The following is a 24,113-nucleotide window of genomic DNA, read 5'->3' as shown; positions in this document are numbered from 1 at the left end:
CTCCTCCTTCCTTCTCCTCCTTCCTTCTCCTCCTTCCTTCTCCTCCTTCCTTCTCCTCCTTCTCCTTCTCCTTCTCCTTCTCCTTCTCCTTCTTCCAGGGTTAGAGACTGAAGCCATGGCATTGCCCATGCTAGACAATCATTCTACCACTGAACTATGTCCTCAACCCATAATAACTACTACCACTCCTAAGATGTTTCTGAGCCATTGAACTTTGAGATGGCCCAAAATTTGTTTAGCTCAGTATTCCATTATAAGCCAATAGGTGTCAAAATACTAAAAACTCACAGTTACTGATTAAACATGCAAAGCACATCACTATTAGTCTGATGTTTTACTGGGTCCTGCTTAGGAAAAGGGATTACCCATATTTTCAACTCTAAGACTATGACAAAGATAAAGATGGTTCTAAACAACAAATACCTTACTATCCAGAAAAATGCATCTAAATTAATTGTTTGCAATTCTATACATAATCCTTTAATGATTGTAGGTACTTGTTTTCCTTCCTCTCCAAATTCTTCTTAGGCACTTGGATTCACTTTGTTTATTTCTGTGTACATGTATGATCATGGTACATGCAAGTGGACTGGGGTCAGAGGACAATTTGATACCCCCAACTACCTGGATTTTTGGAGATCTTATACTGTAGTGTGGTGCTAACAAATTGCAGAAACAGGTATTTGGACAGAAAATAGTTCTAAGATCTGTAAGAATATTAATAAATGCCAACACTACATAGAGACTCTATCTCTAAATAAATAAATAAATAAATAAATAAAGCCAGGCAGTGGTGGCGCACGCCTTTAATCCCAGCACTTGGGAGGCAGAGGCAGGCGGATTTCTGAGTTTGAGGCCAGCCTGGTCTACAGAGTGAGTTCCAGGACAGCCAGGGTTACACAGAGAAACCCTGTCTCAAAGAACAAAAAACAAAAACAAAAAAAGTTTGAAAAGAATAAAAAATTAATTTACATTAAACATATAGAATTTTTCTTATTGCTGGAAATATCAGAATAAAATTCCTTAATGTAAATAAAAAATATATGCATGTATATGTGTATGTATGTGGATATGTATGAACATGGTAAATGTAGTTCTAGTTTTTGTTTTCTAACTATTGCTTAATATTTAAATATATATTAAGACAATGTTGACTTATAAAAATATATGTAATTATATAAAGACATATGACTAGGGCATACTTTAAAGTATCCTAGTGCTGGGTTGGAAAAATCAGACACTGACCCAGGATACCTAAGACCACGAGAGACAACGAGCAAGTTAAAAAATACTTTATCCTTCTCACAGGGAACCTGCCTGTGATCAGGATCACAGAGAGGAACAGATCTCTTTAGTAAGGCAGTTAACGCGCAGAAAGTTAGAAAAGACGGGTGAGCACACAGGCATGAGGAGAATTAAACAGACGCTCCCATTTATCATGAAACTTTTTTCAAAACATGAAAAACTATATTACATATATTTATAAATCACAAATAAAGACGATTATGCTATAGGCGATCAATAACAAAAGATACAATATTACCTAATGTTCCCATAATCTGTCCATATTGAAAAGAACCATGCTTGACCACCATCTTGAAAGGTGGTTGGTGTTAGCAACCATCTTATGAAACGGGCCTTTAACAAAGCAATCCAGGTTCTCCAATGTGTCACTAATGGGATTAAAACAAAAAGGTGATTCTGGCTACGCCGAAAGCATCAAACAGCAAGGACAGGCCCCTAGAACAACTAAGCTGCACCACACACATGAAAGCACAGGGGTAGGTCTTCTATGATCTCTGGTCACCCTTCTCAACACCCAGGAACACAGGAAGGCATGCTCATTCAACAAAAAGTAAAAAAGTTCAGACCTGAGTGTCTCCAGTGAGAGACACTTTCTAAAGAGAAGGGTATATTTTATTCTAAAGCCTATGTTTCTCTGAGGAAGTATGAAGTAAAATATCATACCAAACTGCAAGCTAAGTAAATGTGGATTCCTGCTTCTACAACTAGACACATTCTCTTACAAAATCAGACAGGCACACAGAAACTAAGCAACACAAAGATGGGAAGGCTGAGGCCCTGTCACTCACAAGTCCTACCAACCATGCTGCACATTCAAACCCAAGTCTTACCAACAGGGGAAAATAGATATATCACTATATGTAGCGTGTGTCTTCAGATAACCACAAAAAATGTTCAATCTATGCATGCTAAATATACACATATTTGTGTATATTACATATACTCTACAAGAAAAAATACATGATTATTCTAATACTGGAGGAATCAAGATTTTCTGTGCAAGAGAAAACAGATTCAAGTATAATACTAAAAGTTTTATAAATTTATATTATATCCAATAGAAACTATTAATGTGAAACTGTGATTTATTTATAACATACAGTATTTCCAAGCTCTAAAAGCACTGAGGCCACAGCACTGGACACTCCAAGTATTTAAGTTATGCTGTGTACTGCCAGTCTTCAGCAGAAATGTCAACACTTCTTAGAATATTGGCTGACTATAGATCTGGGGAGAAAAGGGATACAAATGTGAACCTGAGAAATTCTGAATATGGCTGGGAAGACAGCTCAGCAGGTTTAAAAAAAAAAAATGCAAGCACCAGGACCTAAGTTCAATTCCCAGAATCCACTTGAAAGAAAAGACTGGATGTGGTGACCACACTTGTAATCCCAACCCTGGGTAGGCATTACGAGTGCAGTAGGTTATTGGGTAGGGATTTTAAGACTCCTGTGGTTTGCTGGCCAGCCAGCTTAGACTACTTGGCAAAGACCAGGGCAATCTAAAAAATAAAAAATTAAAGCTGTCCTCTTACCTACTGCACACATATGAATACGAACACACAAAAATATAAACATGTGTGTGCACATATACACTCAAACACACAGGAACACAGAGAGAGGGGAAGGGAAGGAGAGAGAGAGAGAGAGAGAGAGAGAGAGAGAGTGAGAGTGTGTGTGTGTGTGTGTGTGTGTGTGTGTGTGTGTGTGTGTGTGCTGGAGTTAAACAGCAAGAAACCAGCTATATTCTAAGCTTGCCCAAAATTGAAATCTTCCTACTGTAGCCTCTTATGCTCACATGCTCATATGACAGGCATGAGCCACCACACCCAGCTCAACAAGCAATTGTTTTCAAGTTATTTCAGATTAGTTTTATGTGTGAGTGTATCAATATGGACTACATCCATGCCTGGTATCCCTGGAGGTCAGAAAGCATTGGATCTCCAGGAACTGGAGTTATGGGTGGTTGTACACTAGCTACCATTATGTGCTGAAAACAGAAATCAGTCTTCTCCAACAACGAGTTTTCTTAACTACTAAGCCATCTCTCTCTAGGCCAGCAATCAATTCTTAAAATATATTTGAAGGTTTCTTTGCTCCTGAGGACAGGCATGTATGCTCCAGAGCACATGTGGTCAGAGGACACCCTTTCAGAGCTGCGCTCTCATCCAGCCTTTACACAGGTCCCAGAGACCCAAGAAGGCACTAGGCTTACACAGCAACTGTTTCACCAGCTAAGCCGTCTTGCCTGCCCTCAATCTTTCTATTCTAACTTTTTAATGGGAACTACAGTAGAGATTAAAGAGCCCCAGTTAATAAGGCAAGGTTCCTCTTTTAAAAAAAATAAAAATAAAAAAAACAGGAGGACTGGAGATGGCTCAGCAGTTAAGAGCACTGGCTGCTCTTCCAGAGGTCCTGAGTTCAATTCCCAGAAACCACGTGGTGGCCCACAACCATCTTTAATGGGATTTGATGGGCCTCTTCTGGTGTACATGAAGATAGCTGGTGTACACACACACACACACGCACACGCACACACATACTCTTAAAAAAAATCAGCTTGCCAGGCAGTGGTGGTGCATGCCTTTAATCCCAGCACTTGGGAGGCAGAGGCAGGGGGATTTCTGAGTTCGAGGTCAGCCTGGTCTACAGAGTGAGTTCCAGGACAGCCAGGGCTACACAGAGAAACCCTGTCTCAAAAAAAACAAAAACAAACAAATAAAAATTTTAAAAAATCAGCTTATATTTACAAAATAAACAATGCAGTAATAAAAATAACTTCTAATGAATTACCTGATTTAAACAAGGACTAAATGCTAAAATAATAAAATTTAAGTCCTATAGGGATATAGTGCCAAAGTTTCATCTCAGATTACCTGATAGCTATAAGGAAAATAGTTTTCATAGAGAGGCTTGAGATGCTACAACCTTAAGCAAACAAAGTAAACTTTACTATTAAAGACCCACTTAGACAGAAAACACTTCCTGACGTGATCCATTGTGAAATGGTCAACACTCCAGACCTAAAAATACTCAGTTTGAATTTGATCAAGCTAAACTTTCAATCTAATGCTTAGTATGCTAGAAATAGACATATAGACTATGGGTGACATCAAAACAGAAGAATCAAATAAATCAACATAAATGGACAAAATCTTTCAATCAGTTTATGTCCTGAAAGGGAGGAGGAGAAAACCATACTCAAGACATGTCAGAGGCAAAACAGCCAAATGGAAAGTGTTAACCTATCACAGCTACACACTACCACTTGTTTTATTGAAACTATATTCTCAGTATCTCCTCAAATGCAAAATGTCCACAAAACCCTACCAGGATGAGAAAACTTTTTATTTATCTATTTATTTAGACTGGATCACACTGTGTATGTAACTCTGGTTGACTGAAACTTGATATGTAGATCAGGCTGGCCTTGAACTCACAAAGATCTGCCTGCCTTGCTTCCTGAGTGCTGGAAAACATTCCATTTTTAACTTAACAAACCGTAGCATCCTACTGCAGTCTACTCACCTCCACTTAGCAGCTTCATGACTAGCCACAGCTCATCTTTTACCACAAAAGACGTGTAGTAAGACACAATATTAGGATGATGGCATTGACTCATGGCTTGAATTTCTTTCTACAAAGAAAAAAAATACATGATTATTGACTAAATTCCAACTTAAAGCAATCCCTATAAATAAGCAAATCTAGATCTGGCTGCCCCAGAACTATGTTACAATATTTTCTGGGATTTCCAAGGAACTAACTGCTTCATGAATGGATAAACTGAAACCAGGAGTCAGGACAAGCTGCATACATCTCTAATCCTGGCACTTGAGAGGATGGAAGAAGACAGAGAGTTAGCAGACAGTCTAACCAAGATGCACAGAGGCCAGATCCTATCTCAAAAGGCTAAACCAGGGCATGTGGCTGTGATGTATGCCTTTAATTTCAGCACTAGGATAGGCAGAGACAGGCAGATCTCTGAGTATGAGGCCAGTCTGGCCTACAGAGTGAGTTTCAGGACCACCACTGCTACACAGAGAAGCTCTGTCTCAAAACCCCCACCCACCCCTCAAAAGGGCTAAACCAGAAAATGTCGAGGTTTCCGTCCATCACTTCTGACTCTACTCCTTGTACACACTGCAGTGAGAATCTCTGAAACTACAGACACACACTGCTTATCACACAAGGCATCCCTGAATAATAATCATCTTAGACGATCAAGCCTGCAGAGAATAATTACTAAAAAACAGAAGGAAGGGGATTTTTGTCTGTTTGTGGGGGTTGTTTTGTTTTTAAAAATATCAGGTCACCTAATTTTTGTGAGAAGACTTAACAATTTTACACCAAAGAGAAATATACTGAAATGGACAAAGTTACAAACTAAAACCATAGTAGTGAACCCTGTGCCAAAGCCTAATTCTATCTCAGGTTATAAAATGTAAATGAACAAAGGATCAGAAATGTTTTAAAGAATGCTGAGAGAAACCAGCCCTCTGTTCCTACCCAGCCCCTCTGACCCCACCCCTATGATGTAGACACACAGACTTACGGCTCCTGTCTCTGGACCTCAAACCTCCTGTCCCCTCTCTGTCATATATTCCTGCAGCATCTTCACTTAGCAATCTGGTTTCAGTGGATGTACTTTCACCATTGTTCCAGGGCATCAAGGTTCCTCAAGTGACGCTGCAGCTTCTATTATTATTATCAGTAGTAGTATTAAAAAGGAACTGTAACAACTTTATCTTTATTTTTTCTGGATGAGAGAGGCCACGGACTGGAAGTCCCAGAGCCCATAACTCAAAGCCCCTTCCTGGCACCTTCTCCCATCACAGCACATAAGTACTACATAGTACAGTATGTGCCTAGTTGTCAGGTTCTGCCAGGCTGAGGGCTACAGGAAGGCAAGAATGAGAGTCCCACACGTGATGGCCCATGTGAGGGGAAGGCAAGAGAAATAAGGACAGATTCAGCTCCATAGAGATTTGTATTTATTTTTATTTGTATTTACTTTATTTTATGAGTCTGAGTATTTTTGCCTGAATAGGTTTAAATTATTCTTATTTGAGGTATGTGTATGCATGTGTGCATCCATGTACCCATCACAGTCAGAAGAGGGCAACGGATCACTTGGAGCTGTGAAAGTCACAGGCGGTTGTGAGGGAGGACAGCAAATGCTCAGAACCACTGAGTCATCTCTGTCTCCTACACTCACTGTCTTAATTTCTTCGCACACCTCCCCACAGAACTGTAAGCTCAACAAAAACTAAGGATAGTCTCTGCATTTACCACTGTGCCTGACATACATGTACACCTCTAAGAAATATTTGTTGAATAAAAAAAATTTGTTGAGTGATAAGCTTTATATAGCTTTCCATTTATTCATGTACATGCCTTATATTCTTGGGATAGAAAGTTTTTTTCATTCTTTAAAAATAACAAATGAAGTGCTCAGTAGATGCTATTCTTTTATCTTTTCTACTTAAATGCAAATTTATTTGTAGCAAGACCTTGTACATATTTTGCAAGCCCTAAAGACAACAGAAGAGGCTTTTGCAAGGCTTCTTAACTTCTAAAACTCTGTAAATAGGAAAAGAAAAGAAGGAAAGAAGGAAGCACTTGCCTTTTTACACAGTTAAACAGGGCTTCAGGTAAGCTAGGTAAGATATGTGCATGTAAAAAGGACCAGATAGATCAGCATGTACATGCAAATTAGGAATCATATTAAACATTACAAGAATCAACAGGAGAAAACAGCCAAAACAGGCAAGGGTGATGGAAGAATCCTTTGGGAAGAGCAAGGCGCTCAGTTTAGCCCTCAGACTGTGAGGAAACGGAGCAGTATGGAATGGAAAGCAAGTGACCTCCCACCTCAGTATTTAGGAATTGAGCCACATTCCCCAACCCCACAGTAATATTTAAGTATGACAAAGATAGATTTAAGGCACAACTGTTACACTGCCTTAATCATGTACTGCCTTGCTGGCCTTTCCAAACACTATTTCTGAGGACAGGACACCAGCATGGCAGAAGTTGTTCTAGTCAAAGCTGGTTGGATCTCAGGTGGCCACCAAAACACTGCCAAGATAACCTCTAACTTCAGCATAATCCCATGCAAATGTCAAATGTCACCCCAACCCAAGGCTGAGACAACCACTGGGAAAGAACCATAAAATGGAACAGAAAATAACCTCCCTAGAAAATCTCCATCCATACCCAGGGAAGCCCCACTTCTCCCTTTTCTTAGCCTAACATTCTTCTGTCTTTTATATCTGGCTACAAGCACCAAGACCCCAACAGCTGGAGCAGATGATCTGTAAGTCTACCTCCGATTCAAGTCAGCAAAGGGTCTTAAGGTTCCACAAGTTCAAGAGGAAAATAGCACCCAGATTCATGTAAAAGTTGGTAGCATGAGGGCTGGAGAGATGGCAGCAGTTAAGAATGTATACTGACTGCTCTTGCAGAGGACCTGAGTTCTGTTCCCAGTACGCATACTGGGCAGCTCACAACTGACATTAACTCCCACTCAAAAGGATCTGGCATCTCTGACCTCTGCAGACATCCACATGTGTGTTCACATACCCACTGCCACACAGAAACACAAACATACACATAATTTTTAAAATACTAAATCTTTTTTTTTTAAATTGGTATCAGGCCAAGTATGATGGCACATGCCTCTAATCGAAGCAGTTGGAAGGGAAACACAGAGCTGTTGAGTTCAAGGCCAATTTAGTCTATACAGAGAGAAGTCCAGGCCAGCCAGGGCTACTTGGTGAATCCCTGGCTGAAAAGCATAGAAGCAAACGTCAGCACAATGACCACTACAAAGACATTTGATTGAGCAGGTCATATTCAGTACAGCTGTTTAACTAAGACGTTTGATTGAGCAGGTCATACGTGTATTTATTAAGTGTCTACTGTACCAACTATGTCAGGCCCAATTGCTGACCACCACAAACCCTCACAAAACTGACAGCCTGGTAAAGAAGTTAAACAACACTATGACAACAGAAAAATCGCTTGATAAAAATCAAGAGTCCACTAGAGAGACACAAAAACTAGGAGGCACAACCAGCAAGCTCTCTGAAGTCCTACTGCACTGACAGTGAAAAACCTCTTGACTGTCTACTGACCTGGAGCCAGATCATAAAGAACCTTTTGAGTATGTTAAAAATTTAGCCTTTATCCTAACAGCTAGGGCAAGACACCAAAGGTCTAACTATATATATTTTCACAAATCACTCTGGCTACAATTTAGGAAATAAATGAAGACTAGAGGCAACTACTCTCCATACGAATATGAGATACTGGAAAAACAACAGCTAGCTAATTCTTAGGTACAGCCCTACAGTTACATTCATATTAGAGAAAGCTGAGAGAGCAGCAGGGCTCTTACAAATCTTCAAGCTGAGAACTGTCTTTAAAGGCTTAAAAACCGGCAGCACAGTGATAGAACACTTGCTTAGCACACATCAGGCCAAAGTTCAATTTCCAGTTTCAAAAAGTTAAAAAGGCAATACCGATGATAGGGAGGAGCCAAAAGGTAAAGAGGAAGTGTAAAGAACAGACTTGGTAGCTGGCCGAGGGGGATGGTGAGAAAAAGGATTGGACAGCAGTGATAAGCAGTGTGAAGGCCTGACGACAAGCTGCAGCTTTACGTGGAAGGCTACACTCTGAGCAAGTGTGTATCATCCTCACTTAAATTTCCAACAACCTCCTTAGCATCTATGAAGTCTAACCTTGCTGACAAGACTGCTTCTTCAGTGTTTCACAGTCAACTAATTAATGCCTGCCTGCCTGCCTTCCTTCCTTCCTTCCTTTTCCTTCTTTTTCTCCTTTCCTTCCTTCCTCTCATTTTTTAAAGATGGGGTCTAACTGTAGACCAGGCTGGCTGGGAACCCGGTGAGATCCACCTGCTTTTATCTCCTGAGTATGGGATCATAGTATGTACTCCCACACCTGAGCCAAGCATGGTAGCACACACCCTTGATCCCAGTACTTAGGAGGCAAAAGCAGATCTCTAAATCCAAGGCCAGGCTTGGTTTACATATCAAATTCCAGGACAGTCAGTATAATAAAGAGACCTTGTCTCAAAATATGATTTTTAAAGCTAATTTCCCTTGCTAAGCACTTACCATGTATTATTTTGAGACAAAGTTTCTCTACATAGCCCTGGCTGTCCTGAAACCCACTATATGGCCTACTCAAGGCTACATTCTTAAACTGTACTGCTAAACAAAAACTCAACAGAAATACAAAACAATCCCTTTGAGGTTGCTTTTTTTTTTTTTTTTTTTGGAATGGGGGACAGAGAATATCTTTTTATCAGCATTTTTCCTACCTAGGTTCAATTCCCAGAACCCATATAAAGCACACAAAGCACACGCTTTAATCCCAGCACTGGGAAGACTCTGGGGCTTGACTGTCAGCCAGTCAAGTCAACTAGCAAGTTCTAGGCTCTCCTCAAACAATAGGGTGGAAAGCAATTGAGGAAGACATCCAACAATTGATCTCTGGCCTACCTATGCACTTGCAGACCCACAAACATGTCCATGTGTGTGCATGCACACACACACACCAAAGTAAAGTCTAAAAAATAAAAAAAAATTAAATCAGCATGGTGGCACATGCCTTTAATCTTAGCACTCAGGTGGCAGAAGCTGGTGGATCTCTGTGAGTCTGAGAGTCTGAGGCCTGCCTGAGCTATGATCTCAGCCTGAGAGTTCCAGAGTAGCCTGAGATATGTAATGAGGCCCTGTCTCAAATCAAAAACAAAAAACAAGCTTTTAAAGTAAGTAGAGGTAAAGGATCCCTGCTTTTCTCCTCATCTTCCATCAGTGTACAGAGCACACACTGATACTGCGTTTCTGTAAGGCCAGTATCTTTTAAAAGATTCTTTACCCAGGAATCAAAAATCCACAGTATCACTTTTAAGTAATACTTAAAACGAGAACTAAGTAATCACCATATGCATAAACAAGAACAAACGTCAATCATACAATACTAGGACATATGCTCAATAAACTATGCACATTCAGTGGATACTACACACATATTTACTAAGCCTTCATGAGCAAACAGACAGTTGTACAAGCCATTCCCTCCCTGTACAGAGCAAACACGCAAAAAGAGCAAAATCACAAAAATGCTAAGAAATGAAAATATTCAGTCTAAAAAATATGCATTAAATATTAACCTCAGCATAAGATTGTAATTTTTTCAACTTACTTTGATTTTATAAATTTTATAACCATTTATTAATGAAAATAAGTCACTTTCTCAAAAGAAATTAAACATATCAAGTTATCTCTTCTTTTAACATGAACTATAAGAACATATTTCTCCATTTGGGAAGTAGGAGCTATGCATACCAGGAGCTCATCCATGCTAGTCTGACACTTCTCCAGGTTTATCCGTTTGATTGCCACTCTCTCCTTTTTGGGGGCACAGTAAGCTGCTTGGACCACGGCAGTTGCTCCACTCCCTGAAAGCAAACACATACATAAATACACACATAAAGCATGGCATTTTCAATCCCCACACAGTTAAACAATGAAGAATAAGCCTGCCGTGTGTCGCAGTAGACGATGGATGAGGAAACCATCCTGGAAAGCTGGAGAACACAAGTTTCAGAACCTCAGGGCCATCAAGGTGGCTCAGCAGGAAAAGGTTCTATATGGTACCAGGCCTGACAGTCTGAGTTCAAACCCAAGGACCCCATGGTGGAAGAAGAGACCTAATTCCAACAAGATGTCCTCTGACCTCCACACTCACCATGGTACTTGTGTACCCACATTCATACACACACATACAAGAGAAAGAAAAATGTAATTTAGGCCTTAGCTGTTTCATATCCATAGCCAGTAAAGAACAGTGTAAAAAAAAAAATGGAAAATCATTGGGACTCTAGTTCTGAAGTATGACAGCATAGACCCATCCGTCTTGTTCTTTTATAAATACAACTAAATACCATAAAAACAACTGAAAAATAACCACTAAAAGACTTTGGAAGGTATAGAAAGGAGGCAGACGACCTAGAGACCACAGGACTGGGAAAATCCATGAGTTCACTGCCTTCTCCTCTCTCCCATACATTCCAGGCTAACAGCAGAGGCACCTCAGAGCCACCAAGAAAGAACAGACAGATACACAGACAACAAACTAGAAGAGCCTGCCCTCTGGCTACAGGTCTGTAGAAAGGGCAGCTCAGCACAGAACTAGTAGTCAAAATACTGCCCAGTCCTCATCCAAGACAAGGACTGGCCCAGATGACCCTGGCAGCAGCATGGAATGGTCCCTACTCTACATCTTCAATAGTGGCAGGCAGATTCAGCCCTGTGCACACCTATGGCAATGCCAGGCCAAGCAGCCTTTAGCAGAGCTTAGGTCCAGGACAGCTCCTGCAGACATGGAACGGGCCAGTGCTCCTGAACAACACTGCCAAAGCACTAAAAACTCAATCACCGTGAGGATTACAGTGTCCAAAGCAGGACAGAAAGGTACACACTAAGCTGAAATGGGGTAACTGCTTCCCAAAATACAAGATTAAAATAAGGTCAAGAACCTGCCAACATAATAGCCCAAACGTCCGGGATATAATCAATGACATGATGCAGGATGTCCCAGCACTTAGGAAACAGGCAGGTGGATCAATTCAAAATCATCCTTGGCTACATGACAAGCTGGAGATAAGCCTGCGCTTCATGACAATGAGACATGAAATCCTATCTCAAAAAACAGTAATAAAAAATAAATTCTCAATGAAAAAATGGGGAGTAGGGGGGAACTCAGTGGGTAAAGATGTTTGCTACCAAGCTTCAAAACCTGAGTTCCAGCCATAGGACCTACATGATGGAGAGAAGTGACTCTTGGAAGCTGTCCTCTGACCTTGACACACAGGTACTATGGAAGAGTGATTTGTACGTACACAATCACACACACACACACACACACACACACACACACACACGTAACAATTTAGGAATGTGTCTAGAGAGAGTTGTACTAGAGACTGAAAACAGGGCCCTGTGAATATGGAGCACAAGTTCTACCAACACAACCCATCCTCAGTCCCAGAACGTTTTGCTTATTTTCAGTCTTGACACTCGTCTGAAGGTTAACTGGTGACAGTGGCTAAATTGGCCACACTACTAATTTAACTACAGAGGTTTGTTTAGCATACTGAAGATAACTTTTCTCTTGATGTGAAGAAAAAGGAGATGAAACCTGCACCCAAAAGTTAAAGTATCAAATGGAACTATACAGCTGAGACAGATAGTGACTGAGAAAAAGCATTTGCTGGAGCTCAATGATGGACAAATCACAGAGGAGAGAATCTGTGAACTTTGAGTCAAGATCAAGAGTTCACCTGAACAACAAAGAAAACAGTCTGAGGAAAAAGCCTTAGGCAGTAGTAGAATAACAGCAAGGAATTTATACTCCATGTAAACATTCCCAATCCAAGACATAAAGGTTCTAGTCTCCAAAATCTACAAGCGTATTACCCATCATCACCATCACCATCATCACCATCATCACCATCACCATCATCATCATCACCACCATCACCATCACCATCACCATCACCACCACCACCATCACCATCATCATCATCATCATCATTATGCGTTTTAGGGCTGGAGAGATGGCTCAGTAGTTAAGAGAACTAGCTAGCTCCCGGCACCCACTTAGTAGTAGTAGAATCCAATTCCAATGGATTCAAAGCCCTCTTCTGGCCACCTCCAACTGTACAAAAACATACATGCGGGAAAAACATCTATGCATAAAAATATTAAAAAATACTTGCTAGATATTATCAAATTAAAGCTCTAAAGCTACGCATGGAAGTGCACAGCTGTAACGTGAGCACTCAAGCCACACAACAAAAGATGAAGAGTCTCAGGTCGGACCAAGCTACACAGTCAGGTCCAGGTCAGCCTACACTACGTGAGACTTGGTCCCAAAATAAACACGGAAGGACGAATGGAAGGAAGGGAGGAAGGAATCTAGAGATAAAGATTATTTTGAATTATCTGGAGGCTCAATGTACTTAAAAGGATCCATGCAGTGAAAGAGGAAGGCAGAAGTTCTGTTAGACAAGATAATGGAAGCAAAGGCTAGACTGTGTGTGTGTGTGTGTGTGTGTGTGTGTGTGTGTGTGAGAGAGAGAGAGAGAGAGCACGAGCGCTATATATGACATAGCCATGAGCCAAGAAATGAATACTGACACATGCTAAAACATAGGTAAACCTAAAAAAATAATAGGCTAACTTAGTGAAGTCCTGCATCGAAAACCCGTATTAGCACGAATTAGCAGCTTTCCTTTATGTAAGATGTTCAGAACATGCAAATCGAGAGAAAAACGGTGTCTGCCAGGAGCTGAGAGGATGAGCGGAAGCAACTGCATCATAAGCTGGGTTTATTCTTCTCTTGGTGATGATTATAAAACACTCTAAATGCAAAAACGTTTAATCAAGTGTACATTTTAAAATGGTAACTTTTAACCAGGTATAATGGCACACACCTTTAATCCTAACACTCAGGAGGCAGAGGCAGGAGAATCTCTGTGAGGCCAGCCTGTTCTACAAAGCCAGCTCCAGAATAGCCAGAATGACATAGAGAGAGACCCTGTCTCAAAAAAAAAAAAAAAAAAAAAAAAGTAACTTATACTTCCTAACCCAATAATTATGAAGAGAGAATGCCACAATGCTTCTGACAACCGCACTGAGCCACGGTGACACTTTTGTTGCTTTGCCCTTCTTTTCCCAGCCAACTCCCAAAAAGAAGGTTCAAGGCATTTATCAAGCCCTTTAAGGTTGTGGGAATTAGACTACAAATTTAATGTCATTCACATTCTCTTTGCTATGGCTAAAGAGGCTTCATTTTATGCTAGGCATCCATCTTGGTACCCACCAGCCATTTATCTCTGACTCCAGTCCCTGGAAGATGTTTCCCAGTAACCCTGACTCAGTGACCTCACCCAAAAATGTACAGCCATGACTATCTGCTTGGTTTTGCTTCTGTAACTTGCTTAAGCAGATTGCCAAAGATTGAGTTGTCTTAATCACTTAACTTGGCAGAACAGAACAATTTTTTGCTTGCTTGTATATATATTGAAGGTCTCTGTGTGATTTTCACCTTTCATAGTCCATTCCCATAACCCTCCTTCATGGTAATATCAATTTTGGCTCAGAGACTGTTCATCCTGCTAGCAGCTAATCAATAGACCTTTTAATTATAACTGAATTGAGTCTGTGGTCTTTTCTCAGGAGTTACAAACTCCCTAACATATGGAAGCTCCCAGTGAGATCCCTAGGAGATCCCAGAGTCAGGGCCAAGGGTGCAATAACTGGACTGCGTCTATGGTCTTTTCCCAGGGGTCACAAACCCCATTTCACCCGCCAGCGCATCCTTCCCTCCTCCCATCTCTGGCCCATCACTTGCCTTCCTGACTGACATGGATTATTTTTAAATCTTACCTAGGTGGAATCCTCCATCAAATATGACATAAGCATTTGCAAGTCATTCCTCAAACCTCCTAATCACTTTATCTACTTGATCCTGCACTAAGTACTTGGTAACTGAACATATTCACTTATTTTTCATATCCTGAATGCAATTTATTTCTGCACCACCTTCATGTACACCATATGACTTCCTTCAGTCTTTCTACAGATTAATGTACATGATGTCCTCCTTTCAAAGCCTGACTCAAAACTCACCTATTTTCAAGCAGTACCACTAAACAGACTCAAATTCAAACTGCGTCTCCACTACTAGGGACAGAATAAAGTTCCACTTCACAACCATGTACCTGGCAGAGAAATGCTCAATTAATGGTTGCTATTATTCACTGATTTATTCACTACATAATTTTAGTCATTTAAACTGTTCAAACACGTGTGTCTCAAGTATTATTTCGGCTAGGGTGAGTTTATTAAGGTTCAAAAGTACTTGAATCTTTACTAAAACACAGAAGGGCAAATTATCCCTACCAGCTCTCCAACCTTTACACAGTTCACTGAAATGACATGGGTTCCACTCCTAGCATTTTAATCACTAGTATGATCATACGGTAAACATTCTCTTGTATAGTGAGCCCCAGAAGGGAACACATTAAACACTACAGGGAAAGTATCATTAGATTTCCTCCCTCCTCCTCTATTATCTCCTCTTCCTCTCAAATATAAAGAAACTTCAAGAAACTGTTGGTAAGTGAGTGGGAGGGAGAATGCTTTATGTATGGCAGAGTAACTATAGTAATGAGAACAGCCCTCAGTAGACTGCTGGACACAAAACTCACAGTGTTTCCACTACTCTGGGGGAAAGCTACCTAGGCCTAGACTCCCTTGTAACAAGCATTTACTTTCAGTAGAGTTTGACTTTAATAAGATTCAGAATCCACCTGTAAAATGGGTTGAGGAGACAGGTCCATCCATAAAGTGCTTGCCACAAAGCATGATCCCCAGAGTTCAGAAACTGTAAGTCATGTAAAAGCTGAGCAGGGGAGCACACGCTGGTAGTCCTAGCACTGGACAACAGAGACAGGAGGATCTTCCGAACAGACTGGCCAGCGAGTCTTGTCAGATCAGTAAGCCCCAGGTTCAGTACGTGACTGGGTCTCAAAATATAGGGTACAGAACAACTGAAGAAGTCACCCTACATGGACACCTGCCCTTCACATGTGTGCTACACATGGACATGCACACATAACACAAAGAGAAATTTTTTACATTTGTTATTTATCTTATGTCTGTGGATGTTTTGCTTGCGGGTATGTGTGTGCACCATGTGTGTACTTGGTGCTCTCAGACGCCAGAGCAGAGCACTGGGACTAGAGTTACAGATGGTTTTGGACTGACATATGGGTGTTAGGAATCAAACCCATGTCCTCCAGAAGAACAGGTAATGCTCTTAACCACAGATCAATTTCTTCAGTCCTCTAAAAGCAGTGGCAGCGGTGGCAGCAGTGCCCCAAGAGAAGAACAGGACAATCTAAGATGAGGCAAGTACAGTGGTACTGAAGTGATTACAGTAACACCATCCTGCTCTCACTACATTGTGTGTGTGCCAAGGCAGTTCTCAGCCCTCCATAACCTCCCCCAGCAGTTACATTTGCCTTGGAATACATTTGAGAGTTCCACGTCCTTGACCATGTTCCAGATATATTAACCAAAATAATTAGGCACACTAAAGTAACTAAAAAAGGTATAAGTAAAAACATTGTCATGTTATAGCTGAAATCATTATTATGCTCTGACAGGAATAAACATTTCAAGGTTACTTTTACCCTAAATTACTTTAATTTAAATTATGTTCTTTGTGAGTTTTTGCCTTTTAAAATGCTCTACCCAAGCTTGATCACCAAGAGACTATTCAGAGGCACCATTAATGAACTAAAAACTCTGAGTGGTTTAATCACCATGGTTGTTGGTAACTATCTCAGTGGATCATGTCATTACAGGTCTACAATCCCAAGTATTCATCGGGATGAGAGAGAGGACTATGAGTTCCAAGCCAGCCCAGGCTCAGGGAGTTCAAGTTTAGCCAACGTTACAAAGTAAAACCCCATCTCAACAACAAAACAAAACCCTACATGTCAGGAAAAGTATGAGCACGATGCTAAGTAAAAGAACACCCAGTTAACATTTTCTACAAGTAAGTATGAGCAATCATTAAGAGCAGCTAGTCAGCCCTGTGCGGTGGCCCATGCCTTTAACCCTAGCACTCGGGAGGCAGGAGCAGGGAGATCTCTGGGTTCCAGGCCAGCCTGGTCTACATAGGGAGCTCCAAGCTACCTAAGGCTACATAGTGAGAGCCAGCCTCACAAAAAAATAATAATAATTAAAAAACGATAAGCTGGACATAGTAGTGCCTGCCTTTGGTCTCTCTGATCCCAGCACTTGGCAGGCAGAAGCAGGCAGAGCTCTATGAATTCCATAACAGCCTGGTCTACAGACGGAGTCTCAGGATAACCAGGGCTACAGAGAGAAACCTGACTCAAAAAAACAAATAAATAAATTAAACAAAAATGATGATGATGATAATTTTTTACCTATAGGTTATAGGGGTTTTGGAGTCCTTCGGTTTCTCGAGACAAGGTTTGGTTTCTCTGTGAGTCCTGGCTGTCCTGGAACTCATACTGTAGACCAGGCTGACCTAGAACTCAGAGATCCACTTGCCTCTGCCTCCTGGGAACTGTTGTTTATAAATTTTAATGAGGAAGTATGGCATTTTTTTTTAACTTACAGGATGTATGTTTTTATTCATAAGAAAAAAAAGTATTTCTATTATACTGAAATGAAATAACTGTAGATTTCTGGGTTTGAAAAATGTGGTAGAAAAAGAAATTTGATAATTTTGTTGTTCTTGAATTACAAGTCAACTCACAAATTTAAGAACATGACAGATGGACAAGGTAGCACAGCCTTTACTCCCAGAACTCAGATACAAAGGCAGATGGGTCTCTAAATTTAAGACCAATTTGGTCTACACAGCCAGTTGGAAGCCAGTCAGCCAGAGCTACATGGTTGAGACCCTATCTCAAGAAAAGAGAGAGGAAAAAAAAATTACAAAGACTACCTTTTTTAAGAGAAAGATTATCTTAAGAAAGATCATCCTAACAATAATAATCTGGGCTCAGACTCACTAATTTATTTTCCTGTCAGATTTTAACTTCCATCATTTTTATCACTTCATGATCCATTCAAATACTTAATAAAATTTAACATGTACTATGCAGCATAACTAGTGAGGATATTCTCAATTTAAAAATTCCTTCACAAGCCCAACATGACAGTTTACACTTGTAAATCCTACTATGGAGGCAAAGGCAGGAGGATTCCCTAGAGTTCAAAGCCATTTATTTATTTATTTATTTATTTATTTATTTAAAGCCATTTATTTATTTGAGGTAAATGAGACCACTCTCAAAAATAACCAAGGAAACCCTTCCCAAAAGTACAGGAGGGCCAGGACTACAGCTCCCAGCTCAGTGACAGAGAGCGTGTGGAATATTATGAGGCCCTCAAGGGAAATGGTACAGGATCAGGATAAAAAAATCAACAAGATTCAGCACCCATTACTATAGGGAAATATAAAAGAGGGAGGGGAGAAAAGGAAAAAGAAAAAGAGGTTGGGGCTTAAATTGCTAGTAGATAAAGCACGTGCCTTGCAAGTACAATCCCGGGTTTGGGGAAAGGACAATTTCAGGACACAGCTATGTAGAATGCCTGTGTGGCATAAATATGGCCCTAGGTTCAATACCCAGTACAGACAGACAATAACTGAGAGTAGTTGCTAGAAATGCTGAGACAAAAATCATGAGTTCAAGGCCAGCCTAGGATACATTGAATGACCCTACCTCAAAATAATTTTTTGTTAAAAAAAAGTATATATTATATATATATTATATATATATATAATATATATCGTATATACGAACCTCCTGTATTGTTAATAGGATTACAAAATGGCATTGCCAATTGCAAGGTCTGCCGATCTCCTCAAAATGTTAGTTTCCATGTGACATCCCATCCTGACAAAACAAGATTTACTTTACAATTCAGAAGACTCAGCAGCCATCTTCAACTATCTGAATTCAACAGGACACGTCTGATTTCCATACCTTCCTTAGCAGAAACTATAGATGCTTTTCTGTGTTTACCTTAAGACAAATGATTATCAGATACATTTTCTGTTGCCTTCTCTTAGGGTTGTCTTTATCTGCCCATTTGTCTAATAAAACCCAATACTATCCCAATACTACTGAAGTGCTCTGCAATTTGCTTTTTAAAAGGCTGAACTTCTTTTGCTAGGCCCTTCAGTACAACAGGGTTAGACAAAGTGACAATGACTTAGACTCCCTCCTATGTACAAACCCACACAGAAAACTTAACCCTCCCTTACTGTCAGTGAGAGGCCACTGCGTGACTCTTGGAAACAAGTAATTGAAGGAAGCTATTTGTGGGGAGAACTATTTTCAAATCAAGGAAGATCCAATGACTCTCCTACACAGAGCTTCTGTTTAAAACAATCTCACATCTATATTATGTGTTCACTAGTGATCAAATTAAGTTTCCAAAGTATTCTCTAGTGGTATTCTACAGTATTCTCATATCTGTATTATGTGTCCACTAGTGATCAAGTTAAGTTTCCAAAGTATTCTCTGGTGGTATTCTACAGTATTCTCAAATCTATTTCTGGATAATCTGAACTGACTAACTATAAACAAAACCTGAAGCTGCGAGTGGTGACGCATATTTTTAATCCCAGCACTAGTCAGGGGAGAGGCAGGTGGTTCTCTGTGAGTTTGAGGCCAACCTGGTCTACAAAGCAAGTTTCAGGACTGACAGGGCTGTTACAGAGAAACCCTATCTGGGAGGGGAAGGAGAAGGGACCTGAAATGCTAGCCTGAACTAGATTAATGAATGCCACGTCTACATAAGCAAAATCCATGCTGGAGCTGAAACCTGTAGCTGCCACTTACTCACAGGGAATATCTTCCATCCCTCCCAAAGGATGCCTGCAACCGGGGAATAATATTGAACCCTACACATTATTAAGATGTTTAGAAATCTTATTTCTAAATAAAGTTAAATAAATAATAAACTAAAATAAACTACAAATAAAGTTTAGCAGCATCACTGTTTTGACTGATAGTCTCTTACAACCAAGGCTGGCTTTGACCTCTGTAACAGAGGCTGACCATGAGCTCCTGCCTCTGGCTATCCTCTACTGTATGATTACAGGCAGGAGCCAACATGCTCAGCTCGGACTTTTTTTTTTTTTTAATATTAAGTAAGACCTTTCACATTGTAACTGGGTGGGTAAACTATACCTCTAATTATAGTCTTAGAAGCAGAAGAATCTTGAACTCAAGGTCAACCTGTACTGTGTGTGTGTATGTGTGTGTGTGTGCGTGTGTGTGTGTGTGCATGTGTGTGTGTGCAAGCGCTCGTGCAAAAAATAAAAACAAAAGCTAGAGCTGTGGGGTTGAAGAAACAGCTCAGTACTTAAGACTTCTGGCTGCTCTTGCAGAGATTCCAAGCAACAGCATGGTAGCTCACACCATCTATAATATGACCTGACGCCCTCTTCTGGCATACAGGTGTACACACAGATAGAGTACTCATATACATTAATAATAAAGCTAGAGCTGCAAATGCAGCTTTTGTGTTCTGTCCTCAGGGAAACTAGCATGTATGTGAGACCTGCCAGCACCACTGGGTCCTGCATGGGCCCATCACTAAAGGCTAGCTGAACACAAGCTGAGTACAATACCACATGGTTTAGTCGGGGAATATCCCGACAGAGAAGGCAAGTGAGCAATGGGCTCTGAGCAGTCAGCAGAGAGCACTGACACACTGGACAACCACGACACGCAGTGAGAACAGTACAGCCAATCTCACTGTGCTACTTTGGATTTCCCATTTAAAAATTTCAGGTAGCCAAAACCTGAGAAATAAAAGGCACTGATAAGGGGACTACTATAAAAACAATGGGATGGGTTAGCTTAGTTCCTATTTCCTAAACCCACAAGTTCCACTAACTGTGAATGAGCTAACAATGAAACAGCAAACCTAAATGTTATCAGTCAAGAAGGCTTCATAGAGTCCATGATGGTGGAGTAAAGGAACAGCTGGGAGCTCACATCCCGATCCACAGCCAAGAGGAAGAGAGAGAGAGCAAACTGGGAATTTCAAGAGGCTTTGAAACCTCAAAACACACTCCAGTGACATCCCTCCTCCAGCAAGGCCATGCCTAATCCTTCCCCAACAGTTCTACAACTGGGAACCAAGTATTCAAATATATCAGCCTATGCAGTCCATTCTCACTCAAACTATCAGAGTGGACTAAGAGAATTAACCTACAAGCTGACCTCCGCTCCCACACGCATGCCACATACATGTATAATGTCATATACATGTATACACAAATACACAAGGATAGGTTCCTACAACAACCTCATATCTCTACCACACTATCTTCAGAATCTCTTCACCCGTGTGTTACCGCACTCTTGTCACGCTCTGCTCTTGCCACCCCTACCTCCTCTACCACACTGGCAAGCTTCTCAGAGTCCTGCTCAGTTCCTGCTTGGAACAAACACACCAATTACTGCTTCATGTCCTTCAGGTCTTCCCTCAAATGTCACCTTCTTTCTAGGTGAGGTTTCCTGGAGGTGAGGCTTTCCCTGACCTACTTACATTGGCACTCGCACTTCTATCTCTAGCAACCTACAATCCTTTCCCCTCTTCATCATAGCAGGGCCATGAACCTCAGGAGAGAAAGGATTTCTATGTTTGCTTTCCCTCTGAACCCAGACCAGTGCCGGGTATATAACAAGTGTACAAGACTTGAACAAGTTAATTAAATCGTGGGCCAGTCTTCAGGGAAAGAAACTGCTTGGCTAGGAGACCACAGAGGTGCCTGGTTGTCGTGGTCTTGCTTCACTGTCATCATCATGAGCACTGATGATAACTGGGCTCTTACTATGTTGAGCACCTCTTAAATACCTTTTGCTTCCCATCTAATCATTACAATAACCCCATCACTCAGCCATCATTAGCCCCGCAAAATAATGCAAACAAAACAGTACAAGCAAAGTTAGGCCTTAGGTCCTGGGCACACAACCATCCATAACTCCAGTTTCAAGGGATCTCACACACTCTTATGGCATCCTCAGTCACCAGGCACACATGGTGCACAGACTCACACACAGACAAAACACATATACACAAAATAATAAATATTTTTAAAAAGATGTAGGGTCAACCAGTTAGTGCAAAGCAAAGCAGGATTTAAGAGACTGAAACTACATGGTGTTTCAATACTACGCCCTTAGCTGGTAGGTAATTACCTCTTGAAATTAACATTGACATCTATTAACTGGTCACTATTCTCCAGGTTAATTCATTTACTTGCAATGTCTTAATTATTTTAATTATTTAATTTAATTAACCATTTAATTATTTACAAGAAAACTCTGGGTATTGATTCATCTAATTTTGGGGGAAGGGTGTTTTTTGTTTTTTTAAAGATTTATCTATTTATTTTATACATTAGTACTCTACTGCATGTACACCTGCATGCCAGAAGAGGGCACCAGATCCCAGTATAGATGATTGGGAGCCACCATGTGGTTGCTGGAAATTGAACTCAGGATCTCTGAAATAGCAGACAGTGCTCTCAACCACTGAGCCATCTTTGCAGCCCCGATTCATCTAGTTTTGATAAAGACAACACACTGTCTTTATTCGCAGCTTTCTCCAATTTTATTGAATAATGTACCACCCAGTTGAAAAGCTTCATTCCCCAGTCCCCTTTGCAATGACCAATTTACACAGTTCAAGCCAATAAAGTAGAAGTCACCAATTAAGGCACCCAGGAAGAAACGCTCTTTGAAAGGTGCTAACTCATCTGTCAAGGCTTCGTCCTTCTGCTACATTCTTCTGGACTAGATGTAAGTGCGAAGCCAGAGGTGAAAGGAATCCCACATATTATGAAAGTGTGAGTCACAGGCTAGGTTGTGATGATGGGAAAAATCAAGAACCTCAGACGTGAAGTCTGGAGCTCAGGCTTCTTATAGAGGGATGGGAAAGTTTGGTACTAAACCACTGCTGTTTATTTTATGTTACATGCGACAAATGCAGTGTCTGGTCTAACTCTAACACGTTTAGGATCTAATGATGGCCTCAATGAAAACCATCACGTGGCTCTCCAACCCAACTAAACAGAAGATATCACTACAGACAGAACAGCAAGTCTTTCTCAAATCTAAAGGGACACTCCAGAGTCTGCATTTGGAAACCACAATTTTAAAGATCCAAATGTGTAGCTAGTGAAAAACATAAATGTTAAAATGGCGAGGAGAAAGTAAGAAATAAAACTAGAGAGTTGCCTTTGTCAAAGCTGTCAAAGCAAAATCAAGTCTTAAAACTAGTCTAATGTTTTCCAGTTTTAAACCTAATCTGAAGTAAACAGTTACTACTAATACTCAGATATGATAGTAAAAGCCACATGGCACAGTCCTTCCTTGCCAAGGTGGTTTCTGACAGGCTGGTTTTTGTCTGTCACCATAATGCAGTGTTAACAACAGCATGCATGGTGCAGAGCCTTGCACATATTACCCTGACTAGCATAAACACCTAACGCACCAAAACTTGAATGAAACCTGAAATAGGGCAGTGGGGACATGCAGAGATGTAGCAGCAAGCTGATAGGCAGATTCAGAACGTTTATTACAAGATTCCAATTCTAATCATGGGACTGGAGAAACAGCTCAGAGGGGAGCGTGACTAATATGCAAACATGAAGACTGGGTTCACACACAGCCCTGTGCAAAAGCTGGGGGGGCATGAGCACCACTACACACACAGATGTACACAGACCACCAAGCCCCTCCCATACACAAATAATTTTCTTAAAGAGCTGAAATCACATAGAATTTCAGGGTTCATAGCAATATCAGAATCTGAGAAATATAAGACAAAGGGGTCAGGCATGGTGGTGCAAGCCTTTTAACACAGCTCTGGAGAAGCAGAGGAATATAGTTCTCTGTGGATTCGAGGCTACTCTGGTCTACACAGTGAGTTCCAGGTCAACTAGGGCTATTTTGAGACCCTGTCCACAAAAAAAAAAAAAAGAGAGAGAAAGAGAGAAAGAGAGAAAGGGAGAAAGAGAGAGAGAGAAAAGGAAAAGGGAGAAAGAGAAAAGGGAAAAGGAAAAGGAAAGGGAAAAATGACAAAAAGAAGGAAGACAAAGAAAATAGACAATAATAACTACTTTAGGAAGGATTTAACA

The 24,113-nt window shown here is 40.7% G+C and overlaps 1 protein-coding gene across 2 annotated transcripts in view; it reads right to left on the bottom strand.

Annotated features, from left to right (window-relative positions):
* Positions 1-24,113, bottom strand: part of Oxsr1 (oxidative stress responsive kinase 1) — an 86,641-nt gene that overhangs the window by 57,276 nt on the left and 5,252 nt on the right. The window contains exons 2-3 of one of the 2 annotated variants that reach the window (XM_028767372.1): positions 10,682-10,794; positions 4,833-4,941 (exon numbers count right to left, since the gene is read on the bottom strand). In XM_028767372.1, coding sequence (XP_028623205.1) covers positions 4,833-4,941; positions 10,682-10,794 — 222 coding nt within the window. Of the gene's footprint in view, positions 1-1,543; positions 1,655-4,832; positions 4,942-10,681; positions 10,795-24,113 lie in introns of those variants that run through there. The other variant, XM_028767373.1, reaches the window with a different exon arrangement.

This window comes from Grammomys surdaster, unplaced genomic scaffold (genome assembly GCF_004785775.1).
Source record: "Grammomys surdaster isolate TR1022 unplaced genomic scaffold, NIH_TR_1.0 172, whole genome shotgun sequence".
In the NCBI taxonomy this organism is placed as follows: Eukaryota; Metazoa; Chordata; class Mammalia; order Rodentia; family Muridae; genus Grammomys; species Grammomys surdaster.
The sequence above is the reverse complement of the archived record's forward strand: the minus strand, read 5'-3'. Positions and strand labels throughout refer to the sequence as shown.